This window comes from Coregonus lavaretus (assembly GCF_964263955.1).
Source record: "Coregonus lavaretus genome assembly, chromosome: 30".
Classification (NCBI taxonomy): domain Eukaryota; kingdom Metazoa; phylum Chordata; class Actinopteri; order Salmoniformes; family Salmonidae; genus Coregonus; species Coregonus lavaretus.
This window is the reverse complement of record NC_140017.1, coordinates 19608162-19625438: the sequence shown is the minus strand read 5'-3', so window position 1 is coordinate 19625438 and position 17277 is coordinate 19608162. Positions and strand designations below refer to the sequence as shown.

General features: G+C 46.6%; 1 protein-coding gene across 1 annotated transcript in view; it reads left to right on the top strand.

Moving 5' to 3' along the window:
* The window catches only part of LOC311105795 (olfactory receptor 8I2-like), a gene marked incomplete at both ends in the record, with an annotated part of 29217 nt that extends 13682 nt beyond the window's left edge, over window positions 1-15535 (top strand). Inside the window, one exon of the mRNA XM_084147995.1 lies at window positions 14897-15535. Within this exon, the coding sequence (XP_084004121.1) occupies window positions 14897-15535 (639 nt within the window). The remainder of the gene's footprint in view (window positions 1-14896) is intronic.
* Window positions 15536-17277: the final 1742 nt, after the last annotated feature.

Genomic DNA, 17277 nt, shown 5'->3' with positions numbered 1-17277 from the left:
CAGTGACGGGTCTAACAGCAGGCATGGTGGGAGGTGTGAAAGCACTAACCTCTCGCTTCAATGTTGTGATGGCTGGGTCCAACTTAGATGAGTGTGAGTACCTTCGCTCCCTCCTATACTTGTCCAGCCTCTCGTGAACATCTGCAACTTAAATTGCAGTCAGAGTGCAGTATGTGGCAAATACTGCATCCAAAGTAACAGTTTTTTTTACTGCAGTAATTTTGCAGTGTAACTGCAGTTAGAGTGCAGTATAACTGCAGTTTACATTTTTGTCATTTAGCAGACGCTCTTATCCAGAGCGACTTACAGTTAGTGAGTGCATACATGTTTTTTTTTTGTTTTTTTCATACTGGCCCCCCGTGGGAATCGAACCCACAACCCTGGCATTGCAAGCGCCATGCTCTACCAACTGAGCTACACTGCAGTTATTCTGCAATTACTGCGCCCAAAATACCAATCGACTGCAGTTACTGCACCTTTACTGCAGTTTCAAAACGGCAATCTTTTGTGGTAAGGGAGGTGCTGTACAAAATACATAACACACCCCCAGACACACTGAATAACCAGCTAGCATTTGCTGCAATTATATTTGACAAAATGTACCACAAATATTCACAAAGGAAACTCCCAGTGACGATTTTAGCATGCAAATCTTGGTAGGGCAAACTCAACCACTTTTTTGGATGCATGCCAGCAAAGCCACTACACAACACAACACTAAACAACACTTATTTTTTAAATATATTATTTTATTGAGTCTGATAAACACTCCAAACAGCCTACCCGACCGCTCGGAGGCGTCCGCATGGTCCTAAAGCACACCGTAATCTCGTTTTGTATCACATTCCAATGATAAAACTGGGGGGGGGGGGGATAAAAATGCAATTTCAGAATGTGAGGGGGACGTGTCCCCCCCGTCCCGAGTGAAAGTTGCGCCCCTGCATCTAATACTACAATAATTGCTAGCATTTCATCATTCCATCTCTGTACCGTTTACTGCAACACATAGACATTTCTGTTTCATGTTTGATAGGCCTACAATCCATTTACATTTTATAACCAACCTTTTCTTACCCTTCTCTGAGTGGGCGTGATGTTTATAGTGCAGATGAACATTCGCAAGACTCATGAGGTAGGTTTATTTAATTCAATGTATGGTTTCCTTTGTTCATATTTTCCGGGTTATGTCGAAGTTCCATTTGTCTGTGTCCTAGTCTCTGTCATTTTTGTTGTGCGTAATAGGAGCGTGCACACCTTATGAAGCTTGCATTTGAAAAATGCACCATAAGCGAGGCTCTTCACTTGCACTCTCCAAACTCCCGCCATGGAGAGTCACGTAGCCTAGAAATAGGCTACGTGTCCTGCGCTCCACGCTTTGGAGTCAGAAGAATGTTGAATAAGAGAAAATGATTGTTCCATGTATGTATGGTGTTGAAATATCATTAATAATCATTAAATCTGATTAAGACGAATGTACCAATGTAACAATGGATGTGGAAATTGTATTTTACATTGTAGAACCAGTTTATTGGACGTAATTGCCAATTGTTAGACAGATTCGATTTGGTTTCTCAAGGGGAGTGTGTACAGTCTTGCCATCTACCGGTGTCCATTCAGATAGGACAGGTTAAACGTGATACTGAGGCTATTTTCTTTGGGCTATTACCCCTGTATATTTGATGAAACTACTTGTATATTCTGTATGATATGACGCTTTCATCATTGGGTCACCAAGACCTGTAAATAAATCTACTCTCTGAAGACTTCAACTTACATTTACATTTACATTTACGTCATTTAGCAGACGCTCTTATCCAGAGCGACTTACAAAGTGGTGCATTCACCTTATAGCCAGTGGGACAACCACTTTACAATTGACCATTTTTAAAAAAGGGGGGGGGGGGGGGGGGGGGGTAGGGGTAGAAGGATTACTTTATCCTATCCCAGGTATTCCTTAAAGAGGTGGGGTTTCAAATGTCTCCGGAAGGTGGTGAGTGACTCCGCTGTCCTGGCGTCGTGAGGGAGCTTGTTCCACCATTGGGGTGCCAGAGCAGCGAACAGTTTTGACTGGGCTGAGCGGGAACTATGCTTCTGCAGAGGAAGGGGAGCCAGCAGGCCAGAGGTGGATGAACGCAATGCCCTCGTTTGGGTGTAGGGACTGATCAGAGCCTGAAGGTATGGAGGTGCCGTTCCCCTCACAGCTCCATAGGCAAGCACCATGGTCTTGTAACAGATGCGAGCTTCAACTGGAAGCCAGTGGAGTGTGCGGAGGAGCGGGGTGACGTGAGAGACTTGGGAAGGTTGAACACCAGACGGGCTGCGGCATTCTGGATGAGTTGTAGGGGTTTAATGGCACAGGCAGGGAGCCCAGCCAACAGCGAGTTGCAGTAATCCAGACGGGAGATGACAAGTGCCTGGATTAGGACCTGTGCCGCTTCCTGTGTAAGGCAGGGTCGTACTCTCCGAATGTTGTAGAGTATGAACCTACAGGATCGGGTCACCGCCTTGATGTTAGCGGAGAACGACAGGGTGTTGTCCAGGGTCACGCCAAGGCTCTTCGCACTCTGGGAGGAGGACACAACGGAGTTGTCAACCGTGATGGCGAGATCATGGAACGGGCAGTCCTTCCCCGGGAGGAAGAGCAGCTCCGTTTTGCCAAGGTTCAGCTTGAGGTGGTGATCCGTCATCCATACTGATATGTCTGCCAGACATGCAGAGATGCGATTCGCCACCTGGTTATCAGAAGGGGGAAAGGAGAAGATTAGTTGTGTATCGTCAGCATAGCAATGATAAGAGAGGCCATGTGAGGATATGACAGAGCCAAGTGACTTGGTGTATAGCGAGAATAGGAGAGGGCCTAGAACTGAGCCCTGGGGAACACCAGTGGTGAGAGCACGTGGTGCGGAGACAGCTTCTCGCCACGCCACTTGGTAGGAGCGACCGGTCAGGTAGGACGCAATCCAAGAGTGAGCCGCGCCGGAGATGCCCAGCTCGGATAGGGTGGAGAGGAGGATCTGATGGTTCACAGTATCAAAGGCAGCAGACAGGTCTAGAAGGACAAGAGCAGAGGAGAGAGAGTTAGCTTTAGCAGTGCGGAGAGCCTCCGTGATACAGAGAAGAGCAGTCTCAGTTGAATGACCAGTCTTGAAACCTGACTTGTTTGGATCAAGAAGGTCATTCTGAGAGAGATAGCAAGAGAGTTGGCTAAAGACGGCACGCTCAATAGTTTTGGAAAGAAAAGAAAGAAGGGATACTGGTCTGTAGTTGTTGACATCAGAGGGATCGAGTGTTGGTTTTTTGAGAAGGGGTGCAACTCTCGCTCTCTTGAAGACGGAAGGGACATAGCCAGCGGTCAAGGATGAGTTGATCAGCGAGGTGAGGTAGGGGAGAAGGTCACCGGAGATGGTCTGGAGAAGAGAGGAGGGGATAGGGTCAAGCGGGCAGGTTGTTGGGCGGCCTGCAGTCACAAGTCGCAAGATTTTATCTGGAGAGAGAGGGGAGAAAGAAGTTAAAGCATAGGGTAGGGCAGTGTGAGCAGGACCAGCAGTGTCATTTGACTTAACAAACGAGGATCGGATGTCGTCAACCTTCTTTTCAAAGTGGTTGACGAAGTCATCCACAGAGAAGGAGGGGGGGGGGGAGAATGTGGCAAAGAGCTTCCTAGGGTTAGAGGCAGATGCTTGGAATTTAGAGTGGTAGAAAGTGGCCTTAGCAGCAGAAACAGATGAAGAAAATGTAGAGAGGAGGGAGTGAAAAGATGCCAGGTCCGCAGGGAGTCTAGTTTTCTTCCATTTCCGCTCAGCTGCCCGGAGCTCTGTTCTGTGAGCTCGCAATGAGTCATCAAGCCACGGAGCTAGAGGGGAGGACCGAGCCGGCCGGGAGGATAGGGGACATAAAGAGTCAAAGGATGCAGAAAGGGAGGAGAGGAGGGTTGAGGAGGCAGAATCAGGAGATTGGAGGGAGAAGGATTGAGCAGAGGGAAGAGATGATAGGATGGAAGAGGAGAGAGTAGCGGGAGAGAGAGAGCGAAGGTTGCGGCGGCGCATTACCATCTGTGTAGGGGCAGAGTGAGTAGTGTTGGAGGAGAGCGAGAGAGAAAAGGATACAAAGTAGTGGTCGGAGACATGGAGGGGAGTTGCAGTGAGATTAGTAGAAGAACAGCAACTAGTAAAGATGAGGTCAAGCGTATTGCCTGCCTTGTGAGTAGGGGGGGACGGTGAGAGGGTGAGGTCAAAAGAGGAGAGGAGTGGAAAGAAGGAGGCAGAGAGAAATTAGTCAAATGTAGACGTAGGGAGGTTGAAATCCCCCAGAACTGTGAGGGGTGAGCCATCCTCAGGAAAGGAACTTATCAAGGCGTCAAGCTCATTGATGAACTCTCCAAGGGAACCTGGAGGGCGATAGATGACAAGGATATTAAGCTTAAATGGGCTAGTGACTGTGACAGCATGGAATTCAAATGAGGAGATGGGTTAGGGGAAAAATTGAGAATGTCCACTTGGGAGAGATGAGGATTCCTGTGCCACCACCCCGCTGACCAGATGCTCTCGGGGTATGCGAGAACACATGGTCAGACGAGGAGAGAGCAGTAGAAGTAGCAGTGTTTTCAGTGGTAATCCATGTTTCCGTCAGCGCCAAGAAGTCGAGGGACTGGAGGGTAGCATAGGCTGGGATGAACTCTGCCTTGTTGGCAGCAGAACGGCAGTTCCAGAGGCTGCCTGAGACCTGGAACTCCAGGTGGGTGGTGCGTGCAGGGACCACCAGGTTAGAGAGGCAGCAGCCACGCGGTGTGAGGCGTTTGTGTAGCCTGTGCGGAGAGGAGAGAACAGGGATAGGCAGAGGCATAGTTGACAGGCTGCAGCAAATGGCTACAATAATGTAGAGGAGATCGGAATGAAATGAACTAAACATCTGGGAAAGGAGAGAGCGGGGGCTCCCTCACCACAACTCCCAAATATAACTCTCCCAACTTCCACCTCAGAAACTATAATTGTTTCACTGAAACACCCGAATATAACTCTCCCAACTTCCACTTTAGAAATTATAATTGTTGTAAACTACAGCGGTTCAATGTTTCTAGGAATAGACTCTAACTTACTTTATTCAGCTAGCTAACTTGGTACAGTATTCTTCCATGAAAACCGCCCAGGGCACCGTATCCTATGACGCCATATCTAACTAGCATGCTAGCATCCAAAAACACACGGTTTAGCACCAATACTTGGTTACAACAAACTACCAATAGTGTGTTAACACACTAAACAGATAATTCGTGTCCGTGTCTAGTTCCTTTCATAACGCAGCAATAATTAAACGTTGGCTAGCTAGCACAAAGTCAGTCATGCTAGCTACACAAGTGGACTACACATCTCGAATGTTCAGAAAGGGAAGCTTTATGTTGCAAAATTCTCATTGACTAAAATTATATTGTATTTAGCTGCTACAGTACTGCTAGCTGGTAGTGTTGGCTAGCTAGCAATGGCTGTGGTGTTGACTTTGTTTGAAAAACGGCGTCGCTGCGAACGAATGTAGCTGGCTAAAATGATATTGTATTTAGTTGCTACAGTACTGCTAGCTGGTAGTGTTGGCTAGCTAGCAATGGCTGCTGTGTTGACTTTGTTTGAAAAACGGCGTCGCTGCGAACGAATGTAGCTGGCTAAAATTATATTGTAATTAGTTGCTACAGTACTGCTAGCTGGTAGCGTTGGCTAGCTAGCAATCGCTGCGGTGTTGACTTTGTTTGAAAAACGGCGTCGCTGCGAACGAATGTAGCTGGCTAATATTATATTGTATTTAGTTGCTACAGTACTGCTAGCTGGTAGCGTTGGCTAGCTAGCAATGGCTGCGGTGCCTTGCCTTCAGCTGATTTCATGCCCTTATGACAGCTACAAGGTCCATATTTTACAATTATATAAGCTAACAAAAATATGTTGTAGACAAAATAATGAAAAGAGCTGTCTGGTAGCCTCAATAAATATACAAAGATTTGTAGAACAAGTCGTTGCATGTACAGTACCAGTCAAAAGTTTGGATACACCTACCCATTCAAGGGTTTTTCTTTATTTTTACTATTTTTTGCATTGTAGAATAATAGTGAAGACATCAAAACTATGAAAGAACACATACGGAATAATTTAGTAACCAAAAAATTGTTAATCAAATTATATTTCAGATTCTTTAAATAGCCACCCTTTGTCATGATGACAGCTTTCCACACTCTTGGCATTCTCTTAACCAGTTAACATTTACATTTTAGTCCAGAGCGACTTACAGGAGCAATTAGAGTTAAGTGTCTTGCTCAAGGGCACAGCGACAGATTTTTCACCTAGTCGGTTCGGGGATTAGAACCAGCGACCTCTCGGTTACTGGCACAACACTCTTAACCACTAAGCTACCTGCTTCACCTGGAATGCTTTTCCAACAGTTTTGAAGGAGTTCCCACATATGCTGACAAATTTCCACCGGTCTAATGTCCAATGTTCGTGTTCCTTGGCCAAAGCAGGTCTCTTCTTATTATTGGTGTCCTTTAGTAGTGGTTTCTTTGCAGTAATTCAACCGTGAAGGCCTGATACACACAGTTCCCTCTAAACAGTTGACGTTGAGATGAGTCTGTGACTTGAACTCTTTGAAGCATTTATTTGGGCTGCAATTTCTGAGTACAAGATAAATAATAAATTAATGAAAAATAATACAAAAAATACAAAAAATATATATATAAAACAAAGGAAAATTATAAATATACTCAAAAAATTAAGAATTAAAACATTTGAAATTATTAAAAAATAAATTGTAAAGTGGTTGTCCCACTGGCTATCATAAGGTGAATGCACCAATTTTTAAGTCGCTCTGGATAAGAGCGTCTGCTAAATGACGTAAATGTAAATGTAAATGTACTATTTCACTGTATAGCCCCCAGCCCAGCTCAACCTGCCTTAGACAGCTCCTTTGTTCCACCCCCCATACACGAGGAGACCGACTCAATCGGTGCCTCCAGTGATGCTATCTCTTTCATCGTTACCCAACGCTTAGGTTTACCTCCATTGTACTCATATCCTTCCATATCCTTGTCTGTACATAATGCCATGAATCTATTCTAAAACGCCCAGAAATCTACCCCCTTTTTTTCTCTGTACCCAACGCACTAGAAGACCAGTTCTTAAAGCCTTTAGCTGTATCCTTATTCTACTCCTCCTCTGTTCCTCTGGTGATGTAGAGGTTAACCCAGGCCCTGTAGCCCCCAGTATCACTCCTACTCCCCAGGCGTTATCATTTGTTGACTTCTGCAACTGTAAAAGCCTTGGTTTCTTGCACGTTAACATCCGAAGCCTCCTCCCTAAGTTTGAGTTATTCACTGCATTAGCACACTCCGCCAACCCTGATGTTTTAGCAGTGTCTGAATCCTGGCTTAGGAAGGCCACCAAAAATTCAGAAATGTCCATCCCCAACTACAACATTTTCCGTCTCGATAGAACTGCCAAAGGAGGTGGGGTTGCAATCTACTGTAGAGATAGCCTGCAGAGCTATATCATACTATCCAGGTCTGTGCCCAAACAGTTTGAGCTTCTACTTCAAAAAATCCACCTTTCCAGAAATAAGTCTCTCACTGTTGTCGCTTGCTACAGACCCCCTTCAGCCCTGAGCTGTGCCCTGGACACCATATGTGAACTGATCGCCCCCCATCTATCCTCAGAGTTCGTATTGCTTGGTGACCTAAACTGGGATATGCTTAACACCCCGGCCAACCTACAATCTAAACTAGATTTCCTCAATCTCACACAAATTATCAACGAACCTACCAGGTACAACCCAAAATCTGTAAACATGGGCACCATCATAGATATCATCCTGACAAATTTACCCTCTAAATACACCCCCGCTCTCTTCAACCAGGATCTCAGCGATCACTGCGTCCGTAATGGGTCCGCGGTCAAACGACCACCCCTCATCACTGTCAAACGCTCCCTAAAACACTTTAGCGAGCAGGCCTTTCTAATTGACCTGGCCCGGGTGTCCTCGATGGATATTGACCTCATTTCATCAGTAGAGGATGCCTGGTTGTTCTTTAAAAATGCTTTCCTCTCAATCTTAAATAAGCATGCCCCATTCAAAAAATTCAGAACTAAGAACAGATATAGCACCTGGTTCTCCTCAGACTTGACTGCCCTTGACCAGCACAAAAACATCCTGTGGCGTACTGCATTAGCATCGAACAGCCCCCGCGATATGCAACTTTTCAGGGAAGTTAGGAACCAATATACACAAGCAGTTAGGAAAGCAAAGGCTTTCAAACATAAATTTGCATCCTGTAGCAAAAAAGTATTGGGACATGGAGAATAAGAGCACCTCCTCCCAACTGCCCACTGCACTGAGGCTAGGAAACACTGTCACCACTGATAAATCTACAATAATCGAGAATTTCAACAAGCATTTTGCTACGGCTGGCCATGCTTTCCACCTGGCTACCACTACCCCGGCCACCAGCTCTGCACCCTCCGCTGCAACTTGCCCATGCCCCCCCCCGCTTCTCCTTTACACAAATTAAGACAGCTGATGTTCTGAAAGAGCTGAAAAATCTGGACCCCTACAAATCAGCTGGGCTACACAATCTGGACCCTTTCTTTCTAAAACTAGCCGCCGAAATTGTCGCAACCCCTATTACTAGCCTGTTCAACCTCTCTTTCGTAACGTCTGAGATCCCCAGAGATTGGAAAGCTGCCGCGGTCATCCCCCTCTTCAAAGGGGGTGACACTCTAGATCCAAACTGTTACAGACCTATATCCATCCTGCCCTGCCTTTCGAAAGTTTTTGAAAGCCAAGTTAACAAACAGATCACCGACCATTTCGAATCCCACCGTACCTTCTCCGCTATGCAATCTGGTTTCCAAGCTGGTCATGGGTGCACCTCAGCCACGCTCAAGGTCCTAAACGTTATTATAACTGCGATCGATAAAAGACAGTACTGCGCAGCCGTCTTCATCGACCTAGCCAAGGCTTTCGACTCTGTCAACCACTGCATTCTTATTGGCAGACTAAATAGCCTTGGTTTCTCAAATGACTGCCTCGCCTGGTTCACCAACTACTTCTCAGATAGAGTTCAATGTGTCAAATCGGAAGTCCTGTTGTCTGGACCTCTGGCAGTCTCTATGGGGGTGCCACAGGGTTCAATTCTCGGGCCGACTCTATTCTCTGTGTATATCAATGATGTTGCTCTTGCTGCTGGTGATGCTCGGATCCACCTCTATGCGGACAACACCATTTTGTATACATCAGGCCCTTCATTGGACACTGTGTTAACAAACCTCCAAACGAGCTTCAACGCCATACAACACTCCTTCCATAGCCTCCATCTGCTCTTAAACACTAGTAAAACTAAATGCATGCTTTTCAACCGAACGCTGCTTGCACCCGCCCACCCGACTAGAATCACTACTCTCGGTAGGTCTGACCTAGAGTATGTGGACAACTACAAATACCTAGGTGTCTGGTTAGACTGTAAACTCTCCTTCCAGACTCACATTAAGCATGTCCAATCAAAAGTTAGATCTAGAATTGGCTTCCTATTTCGCAACCAAGCCTCCTTCACTCATGCTGCCAAACATGCCCTCGTAAAACTGACTATCCTAACGATCCTTGACTTCGGCGATGTCATTTACAAAATAGCCTCTAACACTCTACTCAGCAAATTGGATATAGTCTATCACAGTGCCATCCGTTTTGTCACCAAAGCCCCATATACTACCCACCATTGTGGGTAGTATATGGACCTGTACGCTCTTGTTGGCTGGCCCTCACTACATATTCGTCGCCAAACCCACTGGCTTCAGGTCATCTATAAATCACTTCTAGGCAAATCCCTGTCTTATCTTAGCTCACTGGTCACCATAGCAACACACACCCGTAGTCTGCGCTCCAGCAGGTATATCTCACTGGTCATCCCCAAAGCCAACACCTCCTTTGGCCGCCATTCCTTCCAGTTCTCTGCTGCCAATGACTGGAACGAACTGCAAAAATCTCTGAAGCTGGAGACTCTTATCTCCCTCACTAACTTTAGGCGTCAGTTGTCAGAGCAGCTTACCGATCACTGCACCTGTACACAGCCCATCTGTAATTAGCCCATCCAACTACCTCATCCCCATATTGTTATTTATTTTGCTAATATGCACCCCAGTATCTCTATTTGCACATCATCTTTTGCACATCTATCATTCCAGTGTTAATACGAAATTGTAACTATTTTGCACTATGGCCTATTTATTGCCTTACCTCCATAATTTACTACATTCTGTACACTGTATATATATTTTCTGTTGTATTTTTGACTTTATGTTTTGTTTACCCCATATGTAACTCTGTGTTGTTGTTTTTATCGCACTGCTTTGCTTTATCTTGGCCAGGTCGCAGTTGTAAATGAGAACTTGTTCTCAACTGGCTTGCCTGGTTAAATAAAGGTAAAAAAATTAATAAAATTAAACTGCCATTTTACTTGTTAGTCATTTAGCAGACACTCTTATCCAGAGCGACTTACAGGAGCAATTAGGGTTAAGTGCCTTGCTCACGGACACATCGACAGATTTTTCACCTAGTCAGCTCGGGGATTAGAACCTGCGACCTTTCGGTTACTGGCACAACGCTCTTAACCACTAAGCTACCTGCCGCCCCTGCCATGACGCCTGTGAACAGTCCGCTGGGAGTAGAAAGATGATATGGACTACTTCAATATCAACTTTATGAAGGTTATAGTACTTTGTACAAAGACCCGTTTTTATACGCTCAGACAATATTTTACAGTGCATTTTGCACAGGATTTTTTTTCATTACACACATTTGTATAATTAATTCCTGCAGAAACTAGCTACTACCAAAGTATAGCCCTCCTCTGATTCACTTCCTGGAGATGAACAGGGTTAAAAAAAGATTTCCACAGATGTGAAATAAACTTTACTGAGATCTGTACATTTTGTGGAAAGTCTTTAGAGACAAAGAAAAATGTACCCTTGTGGTCCAAATACCAATTAGGAATTTGGCAATGCTTTAAACAAGTTCTCTTCAAAATGTAGCAAGGTGTCAAAAAAACTTGAACTTGAACAACATTACTTGAAAATATAAAGATTGCACAGAAGTGAACTAAACTTTGCTGAGATCTTTGTATTTTGTGGAAAGCATGAATATGAACTTCAACAATATTACCTTGCTACATAAACCAAATCTTGTTCTATCTATCTCATATCACATCTCCTAATCGGTCTTATTGGCATGGTCTCATTAGGAAGGTAACCTCCAGCGTGAGCAGTGTGTATCTGAGGGGTTCATCTGTCTGTCACTCCATACATCTCACACGTTGCTATGGCAGTTGAGACACTCAGATACTGCCCCATAAAGGAGTGGTGCGGAGAGTGATGAAGTGTCATACCTAGGTATGATCTGGTCTGCGCAGGTGGAGGTGGTCTGCTCTGGCCTTCAGTACAGAGATACAGAGACCATACAAATACACAGACCGTACGAATGATCATCTTCAAGGAGAACTTTGAAGACTTTGAAATTACTAACTTTTTTTTTAAAATTCTGGTCTGTGTGCTCACTGCATTGTACTGTAGGTGGCTGCTGAAGCTGGGTGGTTTTGGGTTGACTTGTCCTGCAATCAAAATAATGTTTGACATCTGAATACCAATGACCCTGAAGGAGAGCTATCATTGTTGAGAGGCTGACAGACTGCTATATGGTTGGCAGTTAATGTTAAAGTGTCATCAAATTGTTTTTAAATAGACCAACCAACAAAACTTGGACAAACTGAACGTTCTCAGGTCCTGTGTACACTAGTCGTGTGTGCCTGCTGTCAATGACAATGGAGTTCAACTCCTCCCAGGAGATAGTGTTTGTGCTGCATGGACTGAACGCGACACAGACATACAAACACATCTACTTTGCATTTACTCTCATCCTATACCTCTTCACTATTTTTGTGAATCTGACACTGATCGTTACCATTTTTCTGGAGAAAATGTTGCATGACCCTATGTATTTATTCCTCTGTAATCTGTGTATTAATGGTATCTATGGCGCTTCAGCTTTCTACCCAAAGATACTTTATGACCTTTTATTTGAATCTCATGTGATAACATACATTGGGTGCATTGTCACGATCGTCTAGGAGTGAAGGAGACCAAAGCGCAGCGCGTTGAACGAACATGACTTTAATTAGAGTAAAGCACGTAAAATACAAAACAAAAGACGACTCGTGAAGTCCACAGTACAACGACTGAAACACGGAACAATAACCCACAATGCCCACAGGAAAACATGCAGTATAAATATGGCTCCCAATCAGAGATAACGAGCCGACAGCTGACACTCGTTACCTCCGATTGGGAGTCAATGACCAAACCTAGAAATAAACGTGACAGAAATGCAAACATAGAAAATCACCCAAAACCCAACAAAACACAATACACCCTGGCTCAAATACCAAAGTCCCGGAGCCAGAGTGTTACAGTACCCCCCCCTAAAGGTGCGCACTCCGGGCGCACCAGCATACAGTCTCGGGGAGGGTCTGGGTGGGCGTCTGTCCACGGTGGCGGTTCTGGCCCTGGTTGTGGTCCCCACCCCACCTTAGTCACCACCCGCTTCCCTAGCCTCCTCCACATGACCACCCCCCCATTAAACCCCACTGGATTAAGGGGCGGCACCGGACTAAGGGGCAGCACCGGACTAAGGGGCAGCACCGGACTAAGGGACAGTACCGGGATAAGGGGCAGCACCGGGCTAAGGGGCAGCACCGGGCTAAGGGGCAGCACCGGGCTAAGGGGCAGCACCGGGCTAAGGGACAGTACCTGACTAAGGGGCGGATCCTGGCTGGCTGGCTCTGGCGGATCCTGGCTGGACGGCTCATGGCAGGCTGAAGGATCTGGCTGCTCATGGCTGGCTGACGGATCTGGCTGCTCATGGCTGGCTGACGGATCGGGCTGCTCATGGCTGGCCGACGGATCTGGCTGCTCATGGCTGGCCGACGGATCCTGGCTGGCAGAAGGCTCTGGCTGATCCTGTCTGGCAGAAGGCTCTGGCTGATCCTGTCTGGCAGAAGGCTCTGGCTGATCCTGTCTGGCAGAAGGCTCTGGCTGATCCTGTCTGGCAGAAGGCTCTGGCTGATCCTGTCTGGCAGAAGGCTCTGGCTGATCCTGTCTGGCGGAAGGCTCTGGCTGATCCTGTCTGGCGGAAGGCTCTGGCTGATCCTGTCTGGCGGAAGGCTCTGGCTGATCCTGTCTGGCGGAAGGCTCTGGCTGCTCCTGTCTGGCGGACGGCTCTGAAGGCTCAATACAGACGGGCAGTTCCTGCGGCGCTTGGCAGACGGACAGTTCAGACGGCGTTGGGCAGACGGGCAGTTCAGGCGCCGTTGGGCAGACGGGCAGTTCAGACGGCGTTGGGCAGACGGACAGTTCAGGCCCCGTTGGGCAGACGGCAGACTCTGGCCGTCTGAGGCGCATCGTAGGCCTGGTGCGTGGTGCCGGAACAGGAGGTACCGGGCTGAGGACACGCATCTCAGGGCTAGTGCGGGGAGAAGCAACAGGGCATGCTGGACCCTGGGACCGCACATAAGGGCTATTGCGGAGAGCCGGAACAGGGCATGCTGGGCCCTGGGGACTCACATTAAGCCTAGTGCGGAGAGCAGGAACAGGCCGGGCTGGGCTGGCGACGCGCACCGTATCTCTGGTGCGAGAGGCCGGAACAGGCCGGGCCGGGCTGGCGAAGCGCACCGTATCCCTGGTGCGTGGAGTAGGAACAGGCCGGGCCGGGCTGGCGACGCGCACCGTATCCCTGGTGCGAGTGGCCGGAACAGGCCGGGCCGGGCTGGCGAAGCGCACCGTATCCCTGGTGCGTGGAGTAGGAACAGGCCGGGCTGAGCTGGCGACGCGCACCGTATCCCTGGTGCGTGGAGTAGGAACAGGCCGGGCTGGGCTGGCGACGCGCCCCGTAGGCTTCGTATGAGGCTCAGGAACAGGCCGGGCTGGGCTGGCGACGCGCACCGTACACTTAGTGCGAGGGGCCGGAACAGGCCGTACCGTACTGGGGACACACACTACTGGCTGTACCTCGGGATTAGGAACGGGCCGGACCGGACTGGATACACACCTCAGTCTCTCACGCCGTGCCTCTACATCTCCTTTCCCTACTTTGGCCAGTGACCCCCTTAACCTGGTAGCCTCCTGAATCCGTCCCTTCTCTGCCTCCGTCAGCCCCCTTAACCTGGTAGCCTTCTGAATCTGCCTTGTGGCAGCCTCCTGCTGCTCAGTCGCCCAAGCCATGTGCCCCCCCCCAAAAACTTTTTGGGGTTGCCTCTCGTCCTTCCGACGATGGCCCTGCCGATGCCGTTGCTCCTCTCGCCGTCGCCTCTCCACCGTCTCGCTCCATGGACGGCGATCCATACCCTCCAGGATCTCCTCCCAAGTCCAGGACCCTTTACCGTCCATCAGTTCCTTCCATGTCCAGACCCTTTGCTCCTGGACGCGCTGCTTGGTCCTTTTAAGGTGGGTTATTCTGTCACGATCGTCTAGGAGTGAAGGAGACCAAAGCGCAGCGCGTTGAACGAACATGACTTTAATTAGAGTAAAGCACGTAAAATACAAAACAAAAGACGACTCGTGAAGTCCACAGTACAACGACTGAAACACGGAACAATAACCCACAATGCCCACAGGAAAACATGCAGTATAAATATGGCTCCCAATCAGAGATAACGAGCCGACAGCTGACACTCGTTACCTCCGATTGGGAGTCAATGACCAAACCTAGAAATAAACGTGACAGAAATGCAAACATAGAAAATCACCCAAAACCCAACAAAACACAATACACCCTGGCTCAAATACCAAAGTCCCGGAGCCAGAGTGTTACATGCATGACCCAGATATTAGTCATCTACTCCTATGTTTTCTGTGAATTCACCAGCTTGACAGTGATGGCATATGGTAGGTATGTTGCCATCTGCAAGCCTTTACAATACCACTCTATCATGACTACTCGAAAAGTGTGGACACTGCTTCTTCTTACGTGGCTTTTCTCATGGCTAGAAAGTAGCATTGGGATGGGACTAACAGCTAGGTTACCCCTCTGTGGCCTCGACATCGATAAACTCTACTGTTCAAACTGGGCCGTCGTGAAGCTCTCATGCGTTGACACCACTCTGAACAACCTCTATGGCTTCATTCTCACGTTTTCTCATTTTTCTCAAACGATACTCATCCTGATTTCCTACATGAACATCATCAAAGCATCTTTGCGTTCCCGGATGGAGAGGAAGAAGTTCATGCAGACCTGTCTGCCTCATCTGATCACCCTGACTAACTTCACCATATCCCTCACCTTCGATGTGATGTACGCTCGCTATGGCAGCAACACCAGCCTGCTGGCCCTGAGGAATATCATGGCGGTGGAGTTCCTAGTTGTGCCTCCTCTCGTGAACCCTATGATATACGGGATGAAACTCACTCAAATTCGGAATAGAGTTTTACAGATGTTCAACCGGAAAGTTGCTGCCCTAAGCTAAATGTATTGTGGTGATGCACTTGTGTGTATCAGCATAACTTTCTTGTTGATCTAAAGGTGTAATATGTTTTACATAAAGCTAGATTAACACTGTTCATGTGTTCTTTTTCATGGACATTAGGAAGGAATAGGTGCAACTCTCGCTCACAATTAAAATCTTGGTACTTTTTCATGGACGTCATGTGGAATAACTTTTCCCCTTTTATTTGTTGTCAATGACTGAGATTCAAGTGTTTGGCTTCATGGAGTCATCTTGTTACCCTGACCAACTAACTGAAAATAACTGTATATAGCCTTCTTTATATATCCTGCCCTTACACTTTTAGAAAAAAAGTTGCTATCTAGAACCTAAAAGGGTTCTTCGGCTCTCCCCGTGAAATAACCCTTTAAAGAACCATTCCACAGTCTGCATGAACCCTTTCCACAGAAGGTTCTACATGGAACTCAAAAGAGTTCTACCTGGAACCAAAAGGGGTTCTCCTATGGGGACAGCTGAAGAACCCTTTGACTTAAGAAGCCATTTCCACTCCTGTGTTGAATTGTTATCTTAGGCCTACTACTGATTCACGTTAGGGCTCTATTCAATCAGATCCGCTTTAGCCGACATCCACATAGTGGTTGTTTTGGCGGTGTCGGAGTTGGAACTGCGTTAGAGCTGTCAAATCAACAAGCGACTTCTGGCATTATACCTAAACCGGACATTGCCATTGGCTGCATGAAGTCGCATTAACAGAAATCTCATGCAGCCTTGTTTACAAGTTCGAACACTGGAATGTGAGATGTAATCTACACCTCGATTAGGCTGATAGAAATCCTAATTATTTATTTTAAAGGTGCACTATGCAGAAATCGCTCTGCCATTTCCTGGTTGCAAAAATTCTAATAGTTTCAGTTTATGTGACAAAACAAGCAGGTATAGTGTAGAGAATCATTGTACCATCTAAACCGCTGTGAAATATATTTTCCATAACCAAAAATATTGTGTTTTCAGCTGTTTGAAGCTGGTGTACAAAAAAATTGTTAGTAAAAGACGCAAAAACAAAACTTAAGAAAGGGAAGCATATAAATAGCGCGCATAGAACAGATCTACCGCTTCTTAGACTTGCTTTCAATGAGAATGACAGATCTATAACTCACATTTCTATGTGAATTTGGTTGAGCCGCCCCAAAAAGTTACATAATATATGGATGATTTTCAAGTACATATGTTGTAGAATTAAACACCTATATGCCTTAAAATCTTTATGGATTGAGAACCAGTTGAAGGGTTAATACAGAGCAGAGACATTTATGTGTTTTTCATAAACTCCCTGCAGCTGGTCTGGGTATGTCAATGACATGTGATGGCTGTGTGGAGATTGGAGTAACAATGGACCTAGTGTTATCATTTGTTTTGCTTATGACCCTATGACCTGACACATGGCCACATGCACATAACCTCAAGGGCCAGGGAGGATGGTAAATGATAAATGCCTTAATGTATGTACGTGTATTATTTGTAAAGAAAGGGTCTGCAACCATATAATGAGATTAGGGAAAGGGTCTGCTACCAACATAATGAGATTAGGGAAGAGGCTTCCTGTGGAAAAGCGCCCATGACCTTTTGCAGTAAATTACAGGTGACATTTGGACGTTGAAAGATAAGGGTAGAGTGGCACTAAAATAAGTTAATCATTTGCCCTAAGGGGAGGGACTGTATATGCTATGTAACATGATTATGCATTTGTGTGTATAAAAGGGAGC